Source organism: Brassica napus, chromosome A10 (assembly GCF_020379485.1).
Source record: "Brassica napus cultivar Da-Ae chromosome A10, Da-Ae, whole genome shotgun sequence".
In the NCBI taxonomy this organism is placed as follows: domain Eukaryota; kingdom Viridiplantae; phylum Streptophyta; class Magnoliopsida; order Brassicales; family Brassicaceae; genus Brassica; species Brassica napus.
The window spans coordinates 16,201,353-16,219,655 of NC_063443.1; the positions used below are offsets into that span (position 1 = coordinate 16,201,353).

The window sequence follows — 18,303 nt, forward strand, 5'->3', positions numbered from 1 at the left end:
TTCATATCTGGACCTTAGAAGAAAACCAATTGTCAGTTAGAGAGTCATATTAAGATTTGTATTCTGTTGGCTTGTAAAAGAATTTCTTACACTTACGTAGTCTCTTGGAGTAGTGTTTGGTTAGAGCTTGGTAGACAGTTCCTATGGTGATTTCACTATTGATTTTGATAATAAAAAACAGAAAGCTGGGTTTTTTTTGTAATGTTTTTAGAAATGGTTTAATTCTCTCGGAGGAAGTTGAAGAAGGATGTTAATGGCTAAGATATGATAATTTTTTTTTTACGTTATTGGAAGAAAATAACATTTACTCTCTTGGGTTTGACTTGTTCTATAAGGCCTTAATTTATGCTATTCAATACGTTTGTTAATTCTTTTATTTTAGTTTTTTAAAATAATTGAAAATGAGATTATTCTTGTCGTTAATTGATAGATTCTGCTGCTTTTACGTGAAAATCAAAATCTATATTATCAGTCTAGATTGTCTTCTTACCTTCTCTACATGATCTCATGAGCAAGTTCTTTCGCACTCTGTGGAGATGAATACGATTCGAACTTTGAATTCATGGAGAAATTGATGTTTAACATTCATTTGATAGAATGAAACATTAATTCTGTGAGGACATGGTGCTATAGCTATATTTATAGTTTTGAAGGGTTAATAGATCGTTAGCCCAAACTTCACCAATTGATCATCATGTTAAAGGCCATCAACCGACCATGCCAACAAATATCATTAAAGAATGCTGCTATTATTTTTGTTCTAGATCAAGAAATTGTTGAACCCAATTTCCAAATGCCTCATTGTGTATTTTTTTGAATAAATTAACCTCTAACTAAAAAGATTTATATACTTTATTTTGATGCTACCATACGAAATCAGACTACAATCCAATTTCTTGTGCTTAGATTTTCTTCCTTCTTTTTATGGAAAAAGTTCATGTTAACGCATGTTCAATTTCTCAGGCGTTAGATGCAATTATTTGAAATGACATTACTTCTTTTTTTAATAAGGCATTGTATTTTGTGGACACACACTTTTCTAGCAGCTATTGACCACCAATCTATCTTTTATATTTTCTAAATGTATTTTAAAACTTTTTTTTCAAAAAATACCAAAAGAATATCGAGATGGAACTATCTTCCATCTATTTAGATTTTAGTTCAGTTCAAATTTCTTCCATCATTTCAAAGTTCTAAATAATTAACTAAGCAGAGTGCATAACACATGATCATTAACTCGTAATCATTCAAAGTAGTAAAAATTTTGGCAAGTGAAATAAACTCTGGAAAGCAGAAACTGAAAGAAAATCATGAGTCTATAATAAATCTGAAAACAAACACTTAAACTGCAATGAACCTTGCAAGCTTTGAGAACGCTTACGCAAGCTCTAATTCCCACACTTGGAGCGCTTAGCATTCTCTATCTCAGCACTGTAACAACTCCTTTTACTCCCCTCTGCAGAATCCACATGGCTTTTGGATGTTTCCTCCAAAGTTGTTGAGTTTATAAATTACAGTTCCCTGCAATAACATAAGCAAAACCAATATAAGTAACCAAAGAACGTCTTGAATCAAAAAGTGGGAACATTTAACAAAACAAAACATAAACATCAATTAATCACAGAGTGTCCTTCTTAAAGTAGTTTAGTGAAAAAAGTAACTGACTTTGTGAACTAATATATATATGAATACGTTAAGAGATGATATAAATAGCTAAAGCTTCTCCTTAGAGATTCTTCTAACTTATCTAAGCATAGTGGTATCCAACTGCTGTACCTGTTCGTCGATGAGCATCATCTCCAGGCGAATAATCGTCTTCTTCACTGGGTTCCAAGCCTCTCAGAAATGGATGAGCCGGAATCGCAACTGAGCTTCGTGGTGACCCAGTGAGACATCTTTGAAGAACATGAGTTTTTCATCGTGATTGAAGGAGACAATGGACTTCCCATTTGATTTCATCGCCATGGATCGAGGTTTGAGTGGTTCTAGGGTTTTGATTTGAACACAGGAAGAAGAACAGTATATAAAGAAGGAGGAAAGGAGGGAGCCGAAACGAAATCATAAAGATCAAATTGATTGATCGAAGTGGAGTCGAGAATTGAATGTGTGAAAGTGAATCGATGAGAACTCAGCCGAGAAGTTTCGAGCGGGGAAGACGAAGTAGGGGAGGAGAAGAGACTGCGCGGATCCATAGTAGGATTGGAAGCTCTTTTTCGAATTGGGCTAATTGCTTTTTTTTTTCAAACTGGGCTAATGACACTCTCTTGGCCCACTGTTGTTGGGTTTAATTATTTCTGTATTGATTTGGGCATTTTTTACTTAATATAGGCACATTAGAAACAAAAGCCAAAGTTTTAATTGAAATGTTCTGATTGGCTAAATTTAATAAGTGACGTGGACAGCTTTAGAAGGCTTTATTAGTTCCTTTTAGTATAGTATAGATAATATTACGTACAAAAAAAAAATATTATCAAACATTTATATTATAATATAATATATTCTGCTCTAAATATATTTTGCAAAACATAAAAATATAAATGGACATTTTATAAAAATCAATTTGGTTTATAAATTTACATTGAACGCAGTTAAATCCAACATCCGCGCGGTGGCGCGGATCAAGATCTAGTATATTTTACTCTATGTGTTCCCAAAAGAATAATTTTTTATAGTATTCACGCATATTAAGGAGACGATTAATTTTTTTATAATTGAATTTATTATTTATTTTACTATATATTTTCTAATAAATATCAACCAATAATATTCAACTAATTCAAATATTTTCAATTAATGTTTCTTAACAGTATACAACTTTTTAACATTAACTAATAAAAATATCTTAAAATTTTAGAAAATCTATTATTTTGGAACAAAAAATAAATCTAGAAAATTCTACTTTCAGGAACAGAGAGTAAAACAGATAATACATAACCTTAGCTATGACTTATTTGTTTGGCAGTTTGATATCTTCTGATTTCTTTTTAGCTTTTTAACCTAGGTTACAAACGCGCAGAAGCTTTAATTATATTTATGTCCATTAAGTGCGACTTGCCCAAGCTGTATTTAATTAATACAATTCTGTTTGTGTGTAACTAACTACTTTCTATGTTTATAAAAGAAAGATTTTCTGGAATATTTACGCATATTAAAAATATAATAAATATTTACAATTGAATTTATTATTTATTTTACTATACATTTTTAATAAATATTAACCAATAGTATTCAATCAATTCAAATATTTTTAATTAATGTTTATTAAAATTATACAACTTTTCAACATTAACTACTAAAAGTACCTTAAAACTTTAGAAAATCTATAATTTTGGAACACAAAATAAATATAGAAAATCTTAGTTTCAGGAACAGATGTAGTATTAATTAATCACGATGCCGTGTCCCTAATCCAGTATATAGGGTGGTCCTAACTCCTAAGTTATTAGTACATTTTTCCAGACAATAACTATAATGTTAAGAACAAATCTTTCTTGCTTTTGAGATGTTTGGGCGAAATTTTTTTTCTCAATTCGATCGTAAACACATTCTATCTCAAAAATAAAATCAGATAACACCTGATTGCGCAAAACACAGCAGGCATCAGCCACCTCATCATTTCTTAACAATTTGAATTGATAAATATAAAGTTTTATGTGGTCCATATCATCCGGGGTTAGGTTTTGTCCCATAATCTTTGCCTTATCGACACGCCAATCATTCATTTAATTGTACGCTCAGAATTTTGTGATTGAGCACGTCGAAGATGATAGTATCATTCTTGCATGGCTAACTAAAATTTGTTTTGTGATACGTTAAAGTTAATTAATGACACTTTGGAATAAAGAAAAAACATGTGAATGTATAAGCTGATGGAAAATCACACGTTAAGACTAGTTCTCATTAGTTGAATAAGAGATCGATTAATTCTGACAGGAAAGTCAATATTAATGACAATTATAAAATTGTAGAAAATGGAACCAATCTTTCGTTGCAGAAATTAGGATATTAAGTGGAAAAGGATTAGCTAGGAAGTTTCTATGATTATAAAGATATTGACTAATTCAGTACGCATTAGTAACTGATGATTACAAAAATATATGATGATGCAGCTCATTAGTTCGTATGCGGGATTGAATTGAACACAGCAATTAATTAGTATGAAAGCGAAGAAAACAAACATGTTGTCCAATAAAAACAAACAAAATAAGAATAAATATCGCCACGTCACATATATAAAAGTATAAAATGCCAAATCTCACTTTGCCTTTACTTGAAAAGGAATACATGAAATGTGTAAACACGTTCAATGCATCAATCTTCAAATTGTATTTTCGGGTGCTTTCTTCCATATCTCCACCATACCATACGTATTCCTTAAGCATATGACCGTTCACAACTACAAATCCTTTAATATCAACAAGCAACGTAACCTTTTTGTAATACAATAGTTTTCACTAATTCATAATTTTGTTCATGGAAATTTGTAATACTTAACAAGAAGTACCGTTTACAGAAAGTAAACACGTTTTTCTTCCATAATTTAAATATATACAAAGCGAAGGAGTGAAATTTATTGTAACAGCAAAGATATTGCATAGAGATGGGGTAACTGGAATGAGATGTTTCTAGTTTGAGGTGTATCCAGAAGACAATAAATCAATAATTATATGGGTACGTGTGGAAGCTTCTGACCACTTGACAACATTTCGTTGTGTATGAAACATATGTATCAAGTTCTAATGAAATTCCAAGAACCCCACGTTTATTGAGCCCTTCAAACGATGAGTCATTATTTTTGTTTCTGTATAGTCAAATCAATATTTAACTCGAGCATGAAACACCGCCATCTCCATATATAGGTAAATACGGAGTACATCAAGCATAGAGATGGGGTAACTGGAATGAGATGTTTCTAGTTTTAGGAGTATATATATATTTTTTACTTGGTCGATATGATTTCCATTCAAAATGGGATCTTACAAAATGATTACTAGAAACTCCACTGTCTCCACTCTCCACTGTCCCCAAAATTAATAGCTGCATACAAAAAATCCTCAAGTGTTTGCCGATACACTCTCTAAAAGTAGCGGATATATCCAATGGGAATCAAAAGATCTGGTGCATGCATGCAGGCATGGACAATATCGCCGAAACCCAATATACGACATAAAAGAGACGTGCCAAAGGCTGAATGAATACGTCAAAAGCAATGCCATATGATTGGACTATGAATTCATACTTTCAGAAAATTCAGTTTTTTCATGCAAATTACTAAGAGAAAACGGTTTCAAGTCATCATTATCTGTGAAAAGAATAACTCTAGCTAGATACCTCAAATATGTTCAATGTAGATCGATCGGTATATATTAAGATTTACACAAAACATTCTTAGTTAGAAATAAGCTATTATATAAACCCAAATTGTTTTGCAGTGTAACTTGGATTTTTACCATTGGATTTACTTCTCCAAAACATCGATTCTTTAATAAACCAGAGAGTATATATGATTAATATTGGGAAATTCTAATTTTACCAAAAATCTTTCACCAAAAATCGGATAGTAACTTTCAAATTTACTTTGAAAGAATGATTATTTTCATAAATATTCTAAATTTGTGAAACGACTAGAACCCTTCTACATCATTTATAATTATTTAAATTATTTATTAAAGTTTATAAACTTAATTCTATCCTAATACTAAACTCTAAAAAATAATCGTTAAATTGTAAACTCAAATATTACAGTATTTTTGAATAAAATATTTTTGAAAAATTATATCCGGCCAATTAATTCAGTTATAATTTCTCATTAGTATACTACCTATTAAACAATTTCTCATTATTTTACTTAAGGTTCAATCCGGTTATAATTATCACGTATTTGTTTACTTGTTTTCGACAACCAAATGTTTGCAATCACATATTTTCATCAATTCAAGTTTGGTAACTATAATTTGTGGTTATTTTCTTATATATATAATAAATCTATAAAAAGGATGATTTCCATTAAAGGTCGTTATCAAATACCAGATGAGAATGGGGAAAATAGGTATTTTATTCCCCCAAGTATTTGAAATCGGCAGTTTTAATACTCAAGTATTGCTCGCGCAGAATTATTCTCTAATTAGTAGTTGATTGCGCAAAATTGGGAACTAAATAGTTAACCATTAACTGATGGATGGAAAAATAACGTTTTGTTAATTTTTTAACGGTTGAATATTTGAATCATAATTATGCGCATTCAGTGATTAGTTGAAGAATAAATATGCGCATATAATATTTAAGTATTTAATTTTCTGATTGAAAATAGAGCAATTAAAAGGAAAAATCTTTTTAAGTCATAATTTAAAATATTCTCAAGTAAGATATAGTTAATATATTAAATTTTTACCTTTTTTTTTTTTTTTTAATTTTTACAATGACAAATAAAATAATACAAATAACAATAGTTGCATGATTGCATCACAGTGTTGATGTACTTCATGTTTATAAAATCACTTATGGATGATTTCGTATGGCTTATACATTCATATTTTGTACATTGAATCTATACTTTAGACAATTATATAAACTACTATAGACAATTATATATTGTAAATTAAAAATACAGTGCAAATGTATCTTATATCATTTTATATGCTTTTAAAAACTAAGAATATATTTTTCTAGTATTAAGTATCTTATAAATTGTTTCAAATTGCGATTTTTTAACTAGGAATTATTTTATAAATGATCTAAAATGACTTTATAAACATGAAATACATCAACAATCCGATGTAACTATAATTATTTTGTATTGTTTTATATGTCATTGTATAAACTCAACAATCACTTTCAGAAAAGTAAATATCTAGTATAATAATTTTATTTAACTTGAAAATATTTTTAATTATGTTTTTCTTAAAGAAAATTAAGGTTCGTTACTTTCAATCTTATAAAGAATATAAAAAGTGAGTTTTTAATTCCTCAAGTATTTTCAATCGGCAAATTAACTACTCAAATACTATATGCGCATATTTATTTTCCAACTAATCTTTTGAGTGCGCAAAATTATGATTCAAATATTCAATCGTTAAAAAGTTGAAGGAAACCGTTATTTTTCGTCTATCAGTTAACGGTTGACTATTTCATTTCCAATTTTTGTGCAGTCAATTATTAGTTGGGGAATAATTCTGTACGAGCAATACTTGAATATTAAAATTTTGGATTTCAAATACTTGGGAAATAAAATGCCCATTGGGTCAATTAGTGAGATGTGATGATTATAATTGATGAAAACGTTGAAAACTACAAAAAGGAGGTTTGGGAGATCGAACCGATCTTAGTCATTACCAACTTTCCATTAGATTTAGTTTCAAAAATAATATTTCCTCTATTTTACAAAAATAAACTTTTTAGTATTTTCACAAATATTAAAAAAACATATTAAATTATTATAATAAATGTATCGTTTTATGTTATTTTTAGTTTTTAATAATTTTTAACAAATAGTAATTCAATAAAGTAAATTACTTTTTTGAAAATCAAAATTTTTCATAAAAAATACAAAAGGTCTATTTTTGTGAAATAATTTTTTTTCTAAAACATCTAGTTGAATGAAACGGATCGAGTATAAAAACTTTCCGTTAGATTTACTCCCTTTTCAAAACTTTCCGGGTCATTTACTTTCATTCCCCCTTAATTAATTCACTGGACCATAGACATACGTTCCAGTAACATCATCGGCCAAGTTTGTAAATTTTCATCAACATATATTGTTTGGTGACTGAGAAACTAATATCGTAAACGGCAACTGTACATGCTTCTTACATGCAAATTTGTCTTACAACGCGTACTAAAAATTATGTGACTCACACTTCACAAGTTTTTTAACATTTCAGAATTCTCTTTCTCGAACGTGTTTGTTTACGTATATGAATGATTGGAAATTTGGAATTTCACTAGAAAACACCTTTCTTAATACACGTAAGTAATATGTGGATTCCTTTTTTTCTGTCGTAAACAGTATATAGTACTTTGGTTATATATGTAAAGTGTCGGCCCAAAGTAATTTAAATCTTTTAGCAAATTTATAAAATATTATTTAAATCCCTCAATTCTAAACACACACACACACACATATATATATATATATATATATATATAAGGTAAAAACCCCACTGTACCAATTTAGCTTTTTTTGGAGTTAACGTTCTTAAAATTATTATGAAATTTGACGCTTAAAAACTTTGTTTATAGTCCTAACTGGCTTCATATATATACGTTTGAATAATAGTTGATATAACCCCATTCTTTAAAAAGAAAAAAAAATTCTATAGATGCATTGTCTTTGTTTTTTACTTTAGTTAACGTATGATAAAAGTATTGTGGAGTAAGGTTGTGTGGTTCACTCAGGGAGTTCCTCAATATTCATTCATCACATGGCTATCAGTGAAAAATAGGGATAAGACAAGGGACCATTTTCTTTTTGTTTGTCCTTACTCCTTCACAGTGCGGCATAATCTGGCTAATCGGCTTCTCGGTTCTCAAATCGACCCGGACTGGAGCCTAACACTGAATTACATACAAAGCTATCGCTTCAGCAGCCTTGGTTCATCCTCATCAAGATGCTCTTCCAGACAACTATCTACCATATATGGCGTGAACGAATGCTAGACAACATCACGAGTTGGATGATAACAAATGCTATGCATGCAACCATCGACAAGGCGATGCGAAACTGAATATTCTCTCTTAAGAACAAGGCCAGACACAAGTTTTCAGGCTTTCTTCAGCGATGGTTTCATCATACCACGAGACTTGATTTTTTCCCCTTAGTTCCCTAAATTTCTTTATACTTAGGAAAGCATAGCAAATTAATCATATCATTCTTCTGTAAATGTTACCTTATCTAAAAGATGATAAATTTGAAATTTCATTAAAAAACGTATGATAAAAGTGCGATTTAGACTCCCGCGTATGCAACTAGTTAATGCCTCGGTAGATAATAGTACTCTGTTAGACTATATCCACCCGACGTATACATAGTACTTTAGTACTCATGTGGCTTTTACATAGTACTCAGTGAAGCAATGAATACTATTGGCTTATCTCCGTGAAGCATATATTCCTGATTAATACTAGTACAACAAACTTCTGTTATTCTGATTAATATATGTTCAATAGAGCGATCAAAGTAACATAGTAATATATATTTGGTAAACATTTGGTTCACTAACAAATTAATCAAAAATAGGTATCGGTCGTTAAAAGCTATATAAATGTATGTGTGAATAAAGCTAGATTCGTAGGAACCGATTGAAATCAGATAACGATTGGATAGGGGAGGAGGTCTAATTCCACCCACATGTTTGTCATTTTTCCTTTATGTGGTAGCAACATATACAGATTAATTTGCATATATCATTTATCAATCTGTGGGTCACCTATGTTCTTGAATTATTGAGGTTTGATCAGTCGATCATTTCTATTGTACTGCTTTTTGTTATTTTTGGGTTAGTTCTGCCAAGTGAGCAAAAATTCATTCTAGAAATTTCTATTGGTTTGTTTCTATTTCTGATTTTCGATTAATAAATCTATGGATATAGCAATGAAATGCAAATTTAAAAACTGGAGCTTTTATATGGATGAATTTTGTTTGTTACTTGACACATACAAATTCAGAGTCGTCCCAGAGAACAAGCTACACAAGTAATTGCTTATGGCATATAGTATTAAAAGGCACAATATATTTATAATAAAAGTTATATAAACAATACTGATGTTTTCACGAATAATATTATTATTATAATCAAATAAACACAAATTATGTTTACATATAAATTTTAATAGAGTTATATAAAATAAGTAAAAATTAAAAATTATAAGTAAAACTTTTATAAAATATAAGTAAAATATTATTTTTAAATGTGAAATTTTGTATTAGCAAAAGGATTTAGTAAATTATGATTGATTATAATCAAAATGTTGGTGATAATATTAAAAAATATTGCTATACAATTAACTTTATAAAATTATATTTAATATTATTAAATAGAGTAGAATTATTTTAAGAAAAATGTGATATTTTATATTATATATATACATATGATATTAGGAAAAAAATATAAAAATAAATTGTGAAAAGTTTGTTTATGACATCTAAAAATGTTGGACCGGCACTAAATGCAAATAATGTTATTTGTATTGATGTCATGTGTTATTCTGTGGTCGAACACGTATATATAGTTTTCTATAGTAAGATACTATACCAAGAAAATTCACGTATATAATAAGGAAAACAATCATAATCGCATTTGGAGAAACCTATTTTATTGGAATGATAAATATTCTTTATATGTCATTTAACCTTCAAGTTTGTGTGTCGTATATTTTAAAAAATAAACAGTACAAAGAAGTTAGGGGAATGAGATAGCAAGAATTGTGTTTTCTTAATATGAAAAGAGCAGCATATGAACACATACGTGAACCAAGAACATATTAGGCACCAAAAAATAAAAGAATTTCTTTAAAAGAAAGAAATTTAATACTAGAGATGCAAAATTCAAGGTCGAGGAGAACCATAAAAGTGGCACCTCTCATCTTTAAAAAAAAAATTGGTGCCAAATAAAAATAAATAGAGAGAAAATAGAAACAAGTAACGCATAAAAACAAGAAGGATTTAACAAACCATGATCATTGTTATCATTCGCCTACCACGTCACAACTCTTTTGTCCATTTCTTCCTACTTTTAATAGTATCTGTTTTAACTTGCCCTCGAAAAATGGAGAATTCTTTCGTATTTTCTCAAACTTTTCCAAATTATTCTGATTCCTTTCATCATCGATATTGAAACAAACGAACGAATAAAATATGTACTCAACCAGTCTCTGGATACTTGTGGATACTACTACAGTAGACATTAACCAGTATTAAATAATATAAAAACGTTAGGGAATTTATACAAAAATAGAAATCAACAAAAAGAATAATTGTTACCTTAAACTGAAATAAATTAAATATAAAAACGATGGGGTTCCTGAAAATGGGGATTAAAACAGGAGAAGAACAGCAGAAACAGAAAATATACCAAAGACACGAAGGCATAGAGAAGAGAAAGAGTGTGCCTACTCAGCATTCATTAACGTGGTATATAGCTCTTGTGTGTCTCTACAAACTCTAAAGAAACAGCTATCAGTAGAAGAGTTTCCATAGGTCACGTGATTTGCACAAGATTTTTCTTACCATGCTATATTGTTAGTTACGCCTCTCTAGTAACGCATCGATCTCTGTCATTACCTTAATCATGCATGATTTATCTTTTTCTTTTACCGCAAGGCAAATAAACGTGTACTTCTAAACGAAGAGGAATCTGATCAGGAGATGTGAATGATTGAGCCTCAGTTACAAAAAAAAAATATGTGAATGATTTTTTTTGTTTTTGCTTTTTTCTTTCTACTTTCATTAATCATTGAAAACATTATAAGTTGAAAAAAACGGCGTCCAGTTTTTTCGTATCGATGCTTTTTAACTTTAATCTGCCTTGGTCTAAACCTAGTCTTCACCTACAAATTTCAAGCTGTTACATATCCTTAATGTTTATTTTCACCTAGTCTCCTTTACAAATACCAATTCACACTAAACCTATATGCGTCATCTATTTAGATAAAGATAGTACAAACAAAACAGTTAATGTCATTGTAAGCAAAATTGACATTAATTATCCTATGATTTATCATGGAGGATATTATTGTGAACTAAGTCTATATATTTATTGCGGTCATCAAATAGATAGGTGGGATATTCTGGATCGTCCAAATCATATATATGTGAAGAAAAACAATAATATGAAAAGAATATATGCAAATCGCATTGAAATCAAGTGATGTTCTCCACTATGTAGGTTGATGTTGGTAGACTTTTGGTCACCATGTGATTCATCTAGTCTATAAAGTAGAAGCTTGCTATGGTATTAATCTGATTTTTGAAAGCTAGTTTAAGAAGAAGGCGTGAAGAAAAGAAAATGAAATTGTGGAATGTAACGTAAGCCACGCTCGTGGGAGATGCGAGTGGGCAAAACAAAGTCGAGTTTAGTGAATGAAAAAATGGAACGCTACCTACTAGTTTCTCCACTTGTCATGCAACCAGGCTGAGTTCGTTTCCCCCTTTCGATTGTTATTTTTCTTTTGTTTTTTATTACACCAACACGTTACACACTTTACATAACTCATTTTGACTATAATGGTTATTTTGGAGCTATATATAAACCACCTGAGGCTCATCAGTTTCCTCCATGAAATAAAAAGAAGCATCTTAGAGAAAGAGAATAGAGCGAGAGAGATTGAAAGCTTTAGGGTTTCAAAAAAACTGAGCCCTCTAGAAAGTCTCTGTACAGGAAAAGCTTCTTCTCGATATCTTCAGAAAATGGGCGTCATGATCAACCACCATTTGCTCGCTATCGTCTTTGGCATCTTAGGTAATGCTTTATTAATATATCCACAAAGCTCAATCCTAGCTAGGTTGTTCCGCAGCTAGCTGTTCTCTTGTCGTTCTCTTATGTTTTCAACTTGTTAATATATGTTTTAACTTTTAACTAGTTGTATCAGTTATAAGAACGGCTATATTTATATATAATAACGATTTTGCAACAACAATCAAATCATATTTGTTCCAGCTCCGTATCTAAAGTTCTATTATCAAATATATTGTAAACTATATTTTTCATTGCTCAAAAAAGAAAAAACTATATTTTCCATTGTATTAGTATAAGACGTAAACTAGACAAATAAATTCCATTGCAATATATATTCTCACTTTGTTTCTAGAATTTTCTTCATTTATAAAAACTAGAATCCCAAACTACCAAAAAATAAACCAGTACGAAAGCTTTGCAAATTCAAATCTTCACGTATTGTTGTCCAGACACTATGTACGTGTAGTGCGGTTGATGCAGCAATTTATTCCTCGTTGAGTTTGGTTAAAGATGTCGGGTTGATTCATTTACTTGTGTCTCCGCAGAACTAGATGCCTTTTAATTCTACAATCAACTCATTTTTTATTGTTTATTTTTTCACGAAATTTCAGGAAACGCAATATCCTTCCTCGTATTCCTCGCTCCAGTGTAAGTACATACCATTTTTTTTTATTATTCAATGAGGATTTAGATGGTTATCCATAGAAAATAAATATTTGATGATGATTAGCTAATAAAATTATTTGTGAAAAATTTGCAGGCCAACTTTTTATAGAATTTACAAGAAAAAATCGACGGAAAGTTTCCAGTCTCTACCGTACCAAGTGTCGCTATTTAGCTGCATGCTATGGCTCTGTTACGCATTGATTAAGCAAGACGCTTTTCTCTTAATTACCATCAACTCTTTTGGCTGCGTTGTGGAGACTATCTACATCGCCATGTTCTTCACTTACGCTACCAAGGACAAAAGGGTAACTTACTTAATCTTCCCGATCCTCTCTTTTAAATTTTAAAATGGTGGTTCTAAAAGTTCTCTCTCTTATGCATTGTAGATCGCGGCCATGAAGTTGTTCTTAACGATAAACGTTGCTTTCTTCTCGTTGATTCTAATGGTTACACATTTCGCGGTTAAAAGACCTAGCCTCCAAGTCTCTGTCCTCGGCTGGATTTGCGTTGCTATTTCTGTTTCTGTTTTCGCGGCCCCTCTAATGATCGTGGTAACTAAACGTTTTGCTTTATTAAATACACATATATACTTCAGTAAATTTTGAGCTAAAGTAATGTTTAAACCTTTTTTCTGTTGTAAAAGGCGCGTGTGATAAAGACAAAGAGTGTTGAATTCATGCCCTTCACGCTTTCTTTCTTCCTCACCATAAGCGCCGTTATGTGGTTTGCTTATGGCTTATTCCTTCATGACATATGCATAGCTGTAAGCGTCTATATTCCTATATTTTCATATTTTGGTAAAATAAAAGGTAGAATAAGTTACCGAGATTTGTTTTTTACTGATATTGTAGATTCCAAACGTGGTGGGATTCATACTAGGGATGGTACAAATGCTTTTGTACGGAATTTACAGAAATCCGGGGGAGAAATTAGATACTGAGAAAAAGATGAATCCATCAGACCAGCAACTTAAGAGTGTTGTCGTGATGAGTCCGTTAGGTGTGTCAGAAGTACACCCAATTGACGTCAATGTGACTGAACCAGTGGACCCATTCTCTGACGCGGTTCAACATAAAGATCCATCCAAAGTTACTAAAGAGAAGGAGCCGGCAACTGATGACGGAAAGTGCCACGTGGAAACTGCCCGTCATGAATCTGTCTGATGTGTCAAATGTATTTCAACAAGAAGCAAAATATTTCTCTCTCACCCTTTCTCTTTCTCGTGGGCCTTGGCTCTCGGCCGGCCGAAGGAAGAAACTGTATCGATCGGTGGTTTGGTTCCATTTTTGTTTCCTACCTTATTTAGTATTATCAATGTACTTGCATTAAGTTCTATGTTATAAAGTTTTATCTTTTAAAGTGAATATATTATCTTTGTAATTTATAACTATAGTGCTCTTATGTGTTCCAGAAAAAAGAAATAAAAACTACAGTATAGTGCTCTTACATGAACTGCATATTTATTAGCTAAGCTAAGCTCAGTTCAGTATATATATATATAAACAATCCAACTAAATATTAAGATTATTTCAAGTTTAAATATGAACCTCAGTTGGTTTTAGCACTTTATGTATAACTATTTTGAAAATAATCAAATAGATTTAAGAAGCTCTAATGTTTAACTATTTATATTAATATTTATTTATACGTTCCAGTATTTCAATAAATGTTGTCTGCTAGCTAAATCATGTAATAGTGTTCCAAAAAGAAATGTAATTTATGTAACGTTTTGTAGAATGGCAAGCTGAATTACATCATCAATAACTCAACAAGTGACGATCAGTCTCTGTACTCTCACTTAAAGTAGGATGCGTATGCAATATTCTTTTGTTGTAACGTACAACTAATTTAGTATTATATGATTAAATTATTTTAAGTAATTTCATTTGATTAATACTTAGCTGACTGGTTTTTTCCTTTATTTATGGTATTGCTTAAAGAATCTGAACGCAAGAATTTTGGAGTCAAGGATAGATCCTCCGAATATTTAGAGATCATAGATTCAGAGAAAAAGAAAAACACAATTTGGAAAACAAGAAATCTATTTCAAGAATGGTTCACTGTCAAAAAGTTAAAAAATGTCCCCGGCAGAAACTTAAGACCAACCATACTCTTACAATCACGATAACTATCCTTAAAATAATTGTCAGATTGCGAGGGCATGTGACCCACGTTGTCCGAAACTACGCTAGTGTGGACATTGCCCAGACCACAGAAGAAGAGAGTCTATAGAAACACACTAATCTTGATTCTTGGATCTTTGCAATTCAATCATCCATCAAATGTCAAAACCCGCCACATGTGACACATCACAAGACAATCTGTCAAAAATCAAGAATAAGAAAAGACTAACAGAAACTTACATGAACATCATCATCAAACTCTCCAGAATCTTCAATTAGAGTTTGGTTTATTAAAAAAAAAAGTCCCAGTTTGGCCAATATTGTAACATCACATATATAATGTACATCAACTCTTTGTCACAATGTCTTTTTTTTCTTTCTATGTTTTCAGAATAAATGAGTAAATATAAGAAACAAAAAGGGGTCAAGTCAGACCCAAAACCGGTTCTAACCGGTACTGTTGCTCTCTGAAGTCCCTTGCTCACTCTGTCTTCGTTTCTCCCTCAAACTCTCTCCCCACATTTTAGCCTCTGCAACCGCACGCTCCCTGTTAATGTCTCTGTTCAAGATCCTAGTCGTCTCTCTAGGAGAATCTTCCTTCTCCGAACCTTCTAGATCAAATTTACTTCCAGACCCACCTCCTTCATCATTCCTTGTTATCAACCTCCCTCCCTTTTCATCTCGGTTTCTCCTACTATCATCCTTGTTTGGATCATAAGCTTGGTTCGCAAGATACGAGAGCGCAGTCACCACATCTGCTATAAGCGGACGTGTAGCCGCCTGCTCTTGGATACACATTGAAGCCACAGCTAATGCTTGGTACAATGCACGAGTTGGAAACCTCCCTTTTAACCTAGGATCCGCCAGTTTTATAAACTTCCTCCTGTCGTTGAACAATGGGCGAGCCTGTTAACACCAAAAAGCTCTCAATGAGAAAGTGAATGTAACAAATAAGTGGAAGATGAGTTTATTTACCCAAGCTACTAGATTCTGCTCTCCATGAGGCATGTCAGTATCTATCGCCTTTCGACCAGTAATGAGCTCGAGGAACACCACACCAAAGCTGTAGACATCTGATTTGACTGTTAACTGTCCGGTCATTGCGTACTCGGGAGCACAGTATCCGTAAGTGCCCATGACTCTGGTGGAGACATGAGATTTATCTCCTGTTGGTCCGAGTTTAGCAAGTCCAAAATCAGAAAGCTTTGGGTGGAAACCCTCGTCTAGTAAAATGTTTGATGACTTGAAATCTCTATAGATAACCGGAGGGTTTGCCTTGTCGTGTAGAAACTCCAGACCTTTTGCGGCACCAGCGGCTATCTTCATTCTCATGTTCCAATCTAAGGCTTCCTTATCCGGTGGAAGATCTGAAGCAGAGGACAAAAAATAGAAAGGTTAGAATATAATTAAGTTTATTTGTTAGAGGCTGCCAAAAGACCAGCAACTACTACTTCTCAACTTGAGTTTACATGTATTGTTTATAGGTAATTATAAATAAACAAATGAATGAAAAAAACTGCTAAATATAGAGTTGACATTGACTGGGATCATGAGGAGTCATTGAGTTGATACTTGACTAAGATCACAAAGAGTTTCTGGAGATTTACCGTGGAGGTGATCTTCTAATGAGCCTAAGGGCATAAACTCGTAGACCAAGAGGCGTTGATCACCATCAGCACAGTAGCCAATAAGGTTGACTAAGTTGGGATGATGAAGAAGGCTGAGCATGAGAACCTCTACCAGAAACTCTCTGTTGCCTTGTAGACCATTCCTGTCCAGTTGTTTAACAGCAACAACCTGACAAAGATGAAGAAAAAAAAGATATCAGAGGTACAATACCAACTGATTAGTAACACTAAACATAAATATAGTAAGTGTTGACCAAGTATGCAAGATTCATAACAACATATATAACAAGTCACACATCTTTTCACACTCAAGTATATATAGCTACCTGACCGGTGCTGTCAAGCCTTCCTTTGTAGACACGTCCGAACCCACCTTCGCCTAAGAAAGTATCAGGATGAAAGTTCATAGTTGCAGCAGCGACCTCGTGGAAAGAAAACGTATGAGCAGAAATTTGACTAAGCCCATCCCTTGGAAGAAGCAGCTCCCTTCTTGACCCTCCATTGCTCTTCGAGCTAAGCTTCTCCCCACCTGCAACATCACCAACACCACATCAAATCTACTAATCCCAAGAAAAAAAACAAAAACCACCACAAGTAAACAAATGTAAGATCCTGATCTTGATTCAGTAATGATCTTAATCCTATTCATTGCCAAGGCAGAAACTTTGCCAATCAGATCAAAACTAAGTGATATTGAAGCAAAGGATCATTATTCTCCTTCCTCTCTAGCCAAGTTGTTATAATAATAATACACAGGTGATGAGATCAAGTGAGGTTAGCCTAAACAGGAACATATGAACAGATCTTGGGAGCATGAAACCATAAGAGATTCAATGAAAAAAAGACCTGAAGGTAGTCCAGAGATGTTATTATTGGAGAGTGTCGGTTGTGATTGTTTCTGAGACTTGGATTCGTCCACTGGATTCAGCTTCTCATCGTCACTCGAATCGAAACATGAGAAACAACCCATCTCCCTCCTCCACTCAATTTAGGAAAGGAATAGTAATCAAAAACTTGCAAAAAAATACCCTTTTTGAATCCTATTGAGAGAAACCGAAAAATCGAGAAACTTTAGCTGTACCCGGAAAGAAAGGAGGGGAATTGAGATTCCAAAGTATCGAACTTTTGTTCAGATTCGAACTGTAAAATTAAAAACAAAAAAACGAATGTGTGTTTACAGAGAGAGAAAGGAGAGAGAGAGAAGATGAAGCAGTTTGTTTTTGTCTCGTCCACGAGTGTTCACACAACTGTTTTTACCATTTGTAAAATTAACGTTGACGCGTTGTCTGAACTCAGTAAAATCCTTCTCCTTGCTCATCTTTTTTTTTCTTCTCGTTGACGGAGATTGTCTTCCATTTAAGCAAGTAAACCTCTTTTCGTTTTGTCTATTCAATCAAATTAAAACTTCTTTTTTTAGTCCAACAAAGTATATTA

The 18,303-nt window shown here is 32.1% G+C and overlaps 2 protein-coding genes and 1 long non-coding RNA gene across 3 annotated transcripts; 1 reads left to right on the forward strand and 2 right to left on the reverse strand.

Moving 5' to 3' along the window:
- Positions 1–1,215: 1,215 nt before the first annotated feature.
- LOC125579057 lies at positions 1,216–3,548 on the reverse strand. Its single transcript, XR_007316992.1, has 2 exons — positions 1,777–3,548; positions 1,216–1,521 (listed from the first exon to the last, which is right to left on the reverse strand). It is a non-coding gene; the product is annotated as an uncharacterized LOC125579057 (long non-coding RNA).
- Positions 3,549–12,192: 8,644 nt separating this feature from the next.
- LOC106370644 (bidirectional sugar transporter SWEET15-like) lies at positions 12,193–14,508 on the forward strand. Its single transcript, XM_013810641.3, has 6 exons — positions 12,193–12,455; positions 13,064–13,100; positions 13,213–13,423; positions 13,505–13,669; positions 13,762–13,881; positions 13,970–14,508. The coding sequence occupies exons 1-6, from the start codon at positions 12,221–12,223 to the stop codon at positions 14,279–14,281; spliced, it is 1,080 nt and encodes a 359-aa protein (XP_013666095.1). The 5' UTR covers positions 12,193–12,220; the 3' UTR covers positions 14,282–14,508.
- Positions 14,509–15,509: 1,001 nt separating this feature from the next.
- On the reverse strand, positions 15,510–18,089 carry LOC106372394 (serine/threonine-protein kinase PBS1). The gene is made up of 5 exons (XM_013812599.3): positions 17,716–18,089; positions 17,196–17,398; positions 16,849–17,038; positions 16,217–16,608; positions 15,510–16,147 (listed from the first exon to the last, which is right to left on the reverse strand). The coding sequence occupies exons 1-5, from the start codon at positions 17,837–17,839 to the stop codon at positions 15,689–15,691; spliced, it is 1,368 nt and encodes a 455-aa protein (XP_013668053.1). The 5' UTR covers positions 17,840–18,089; the 3' UTR covers positions 15,510–15,688.
- Positions 18,090–18,303: the final 214 nt, after the last annotated feature.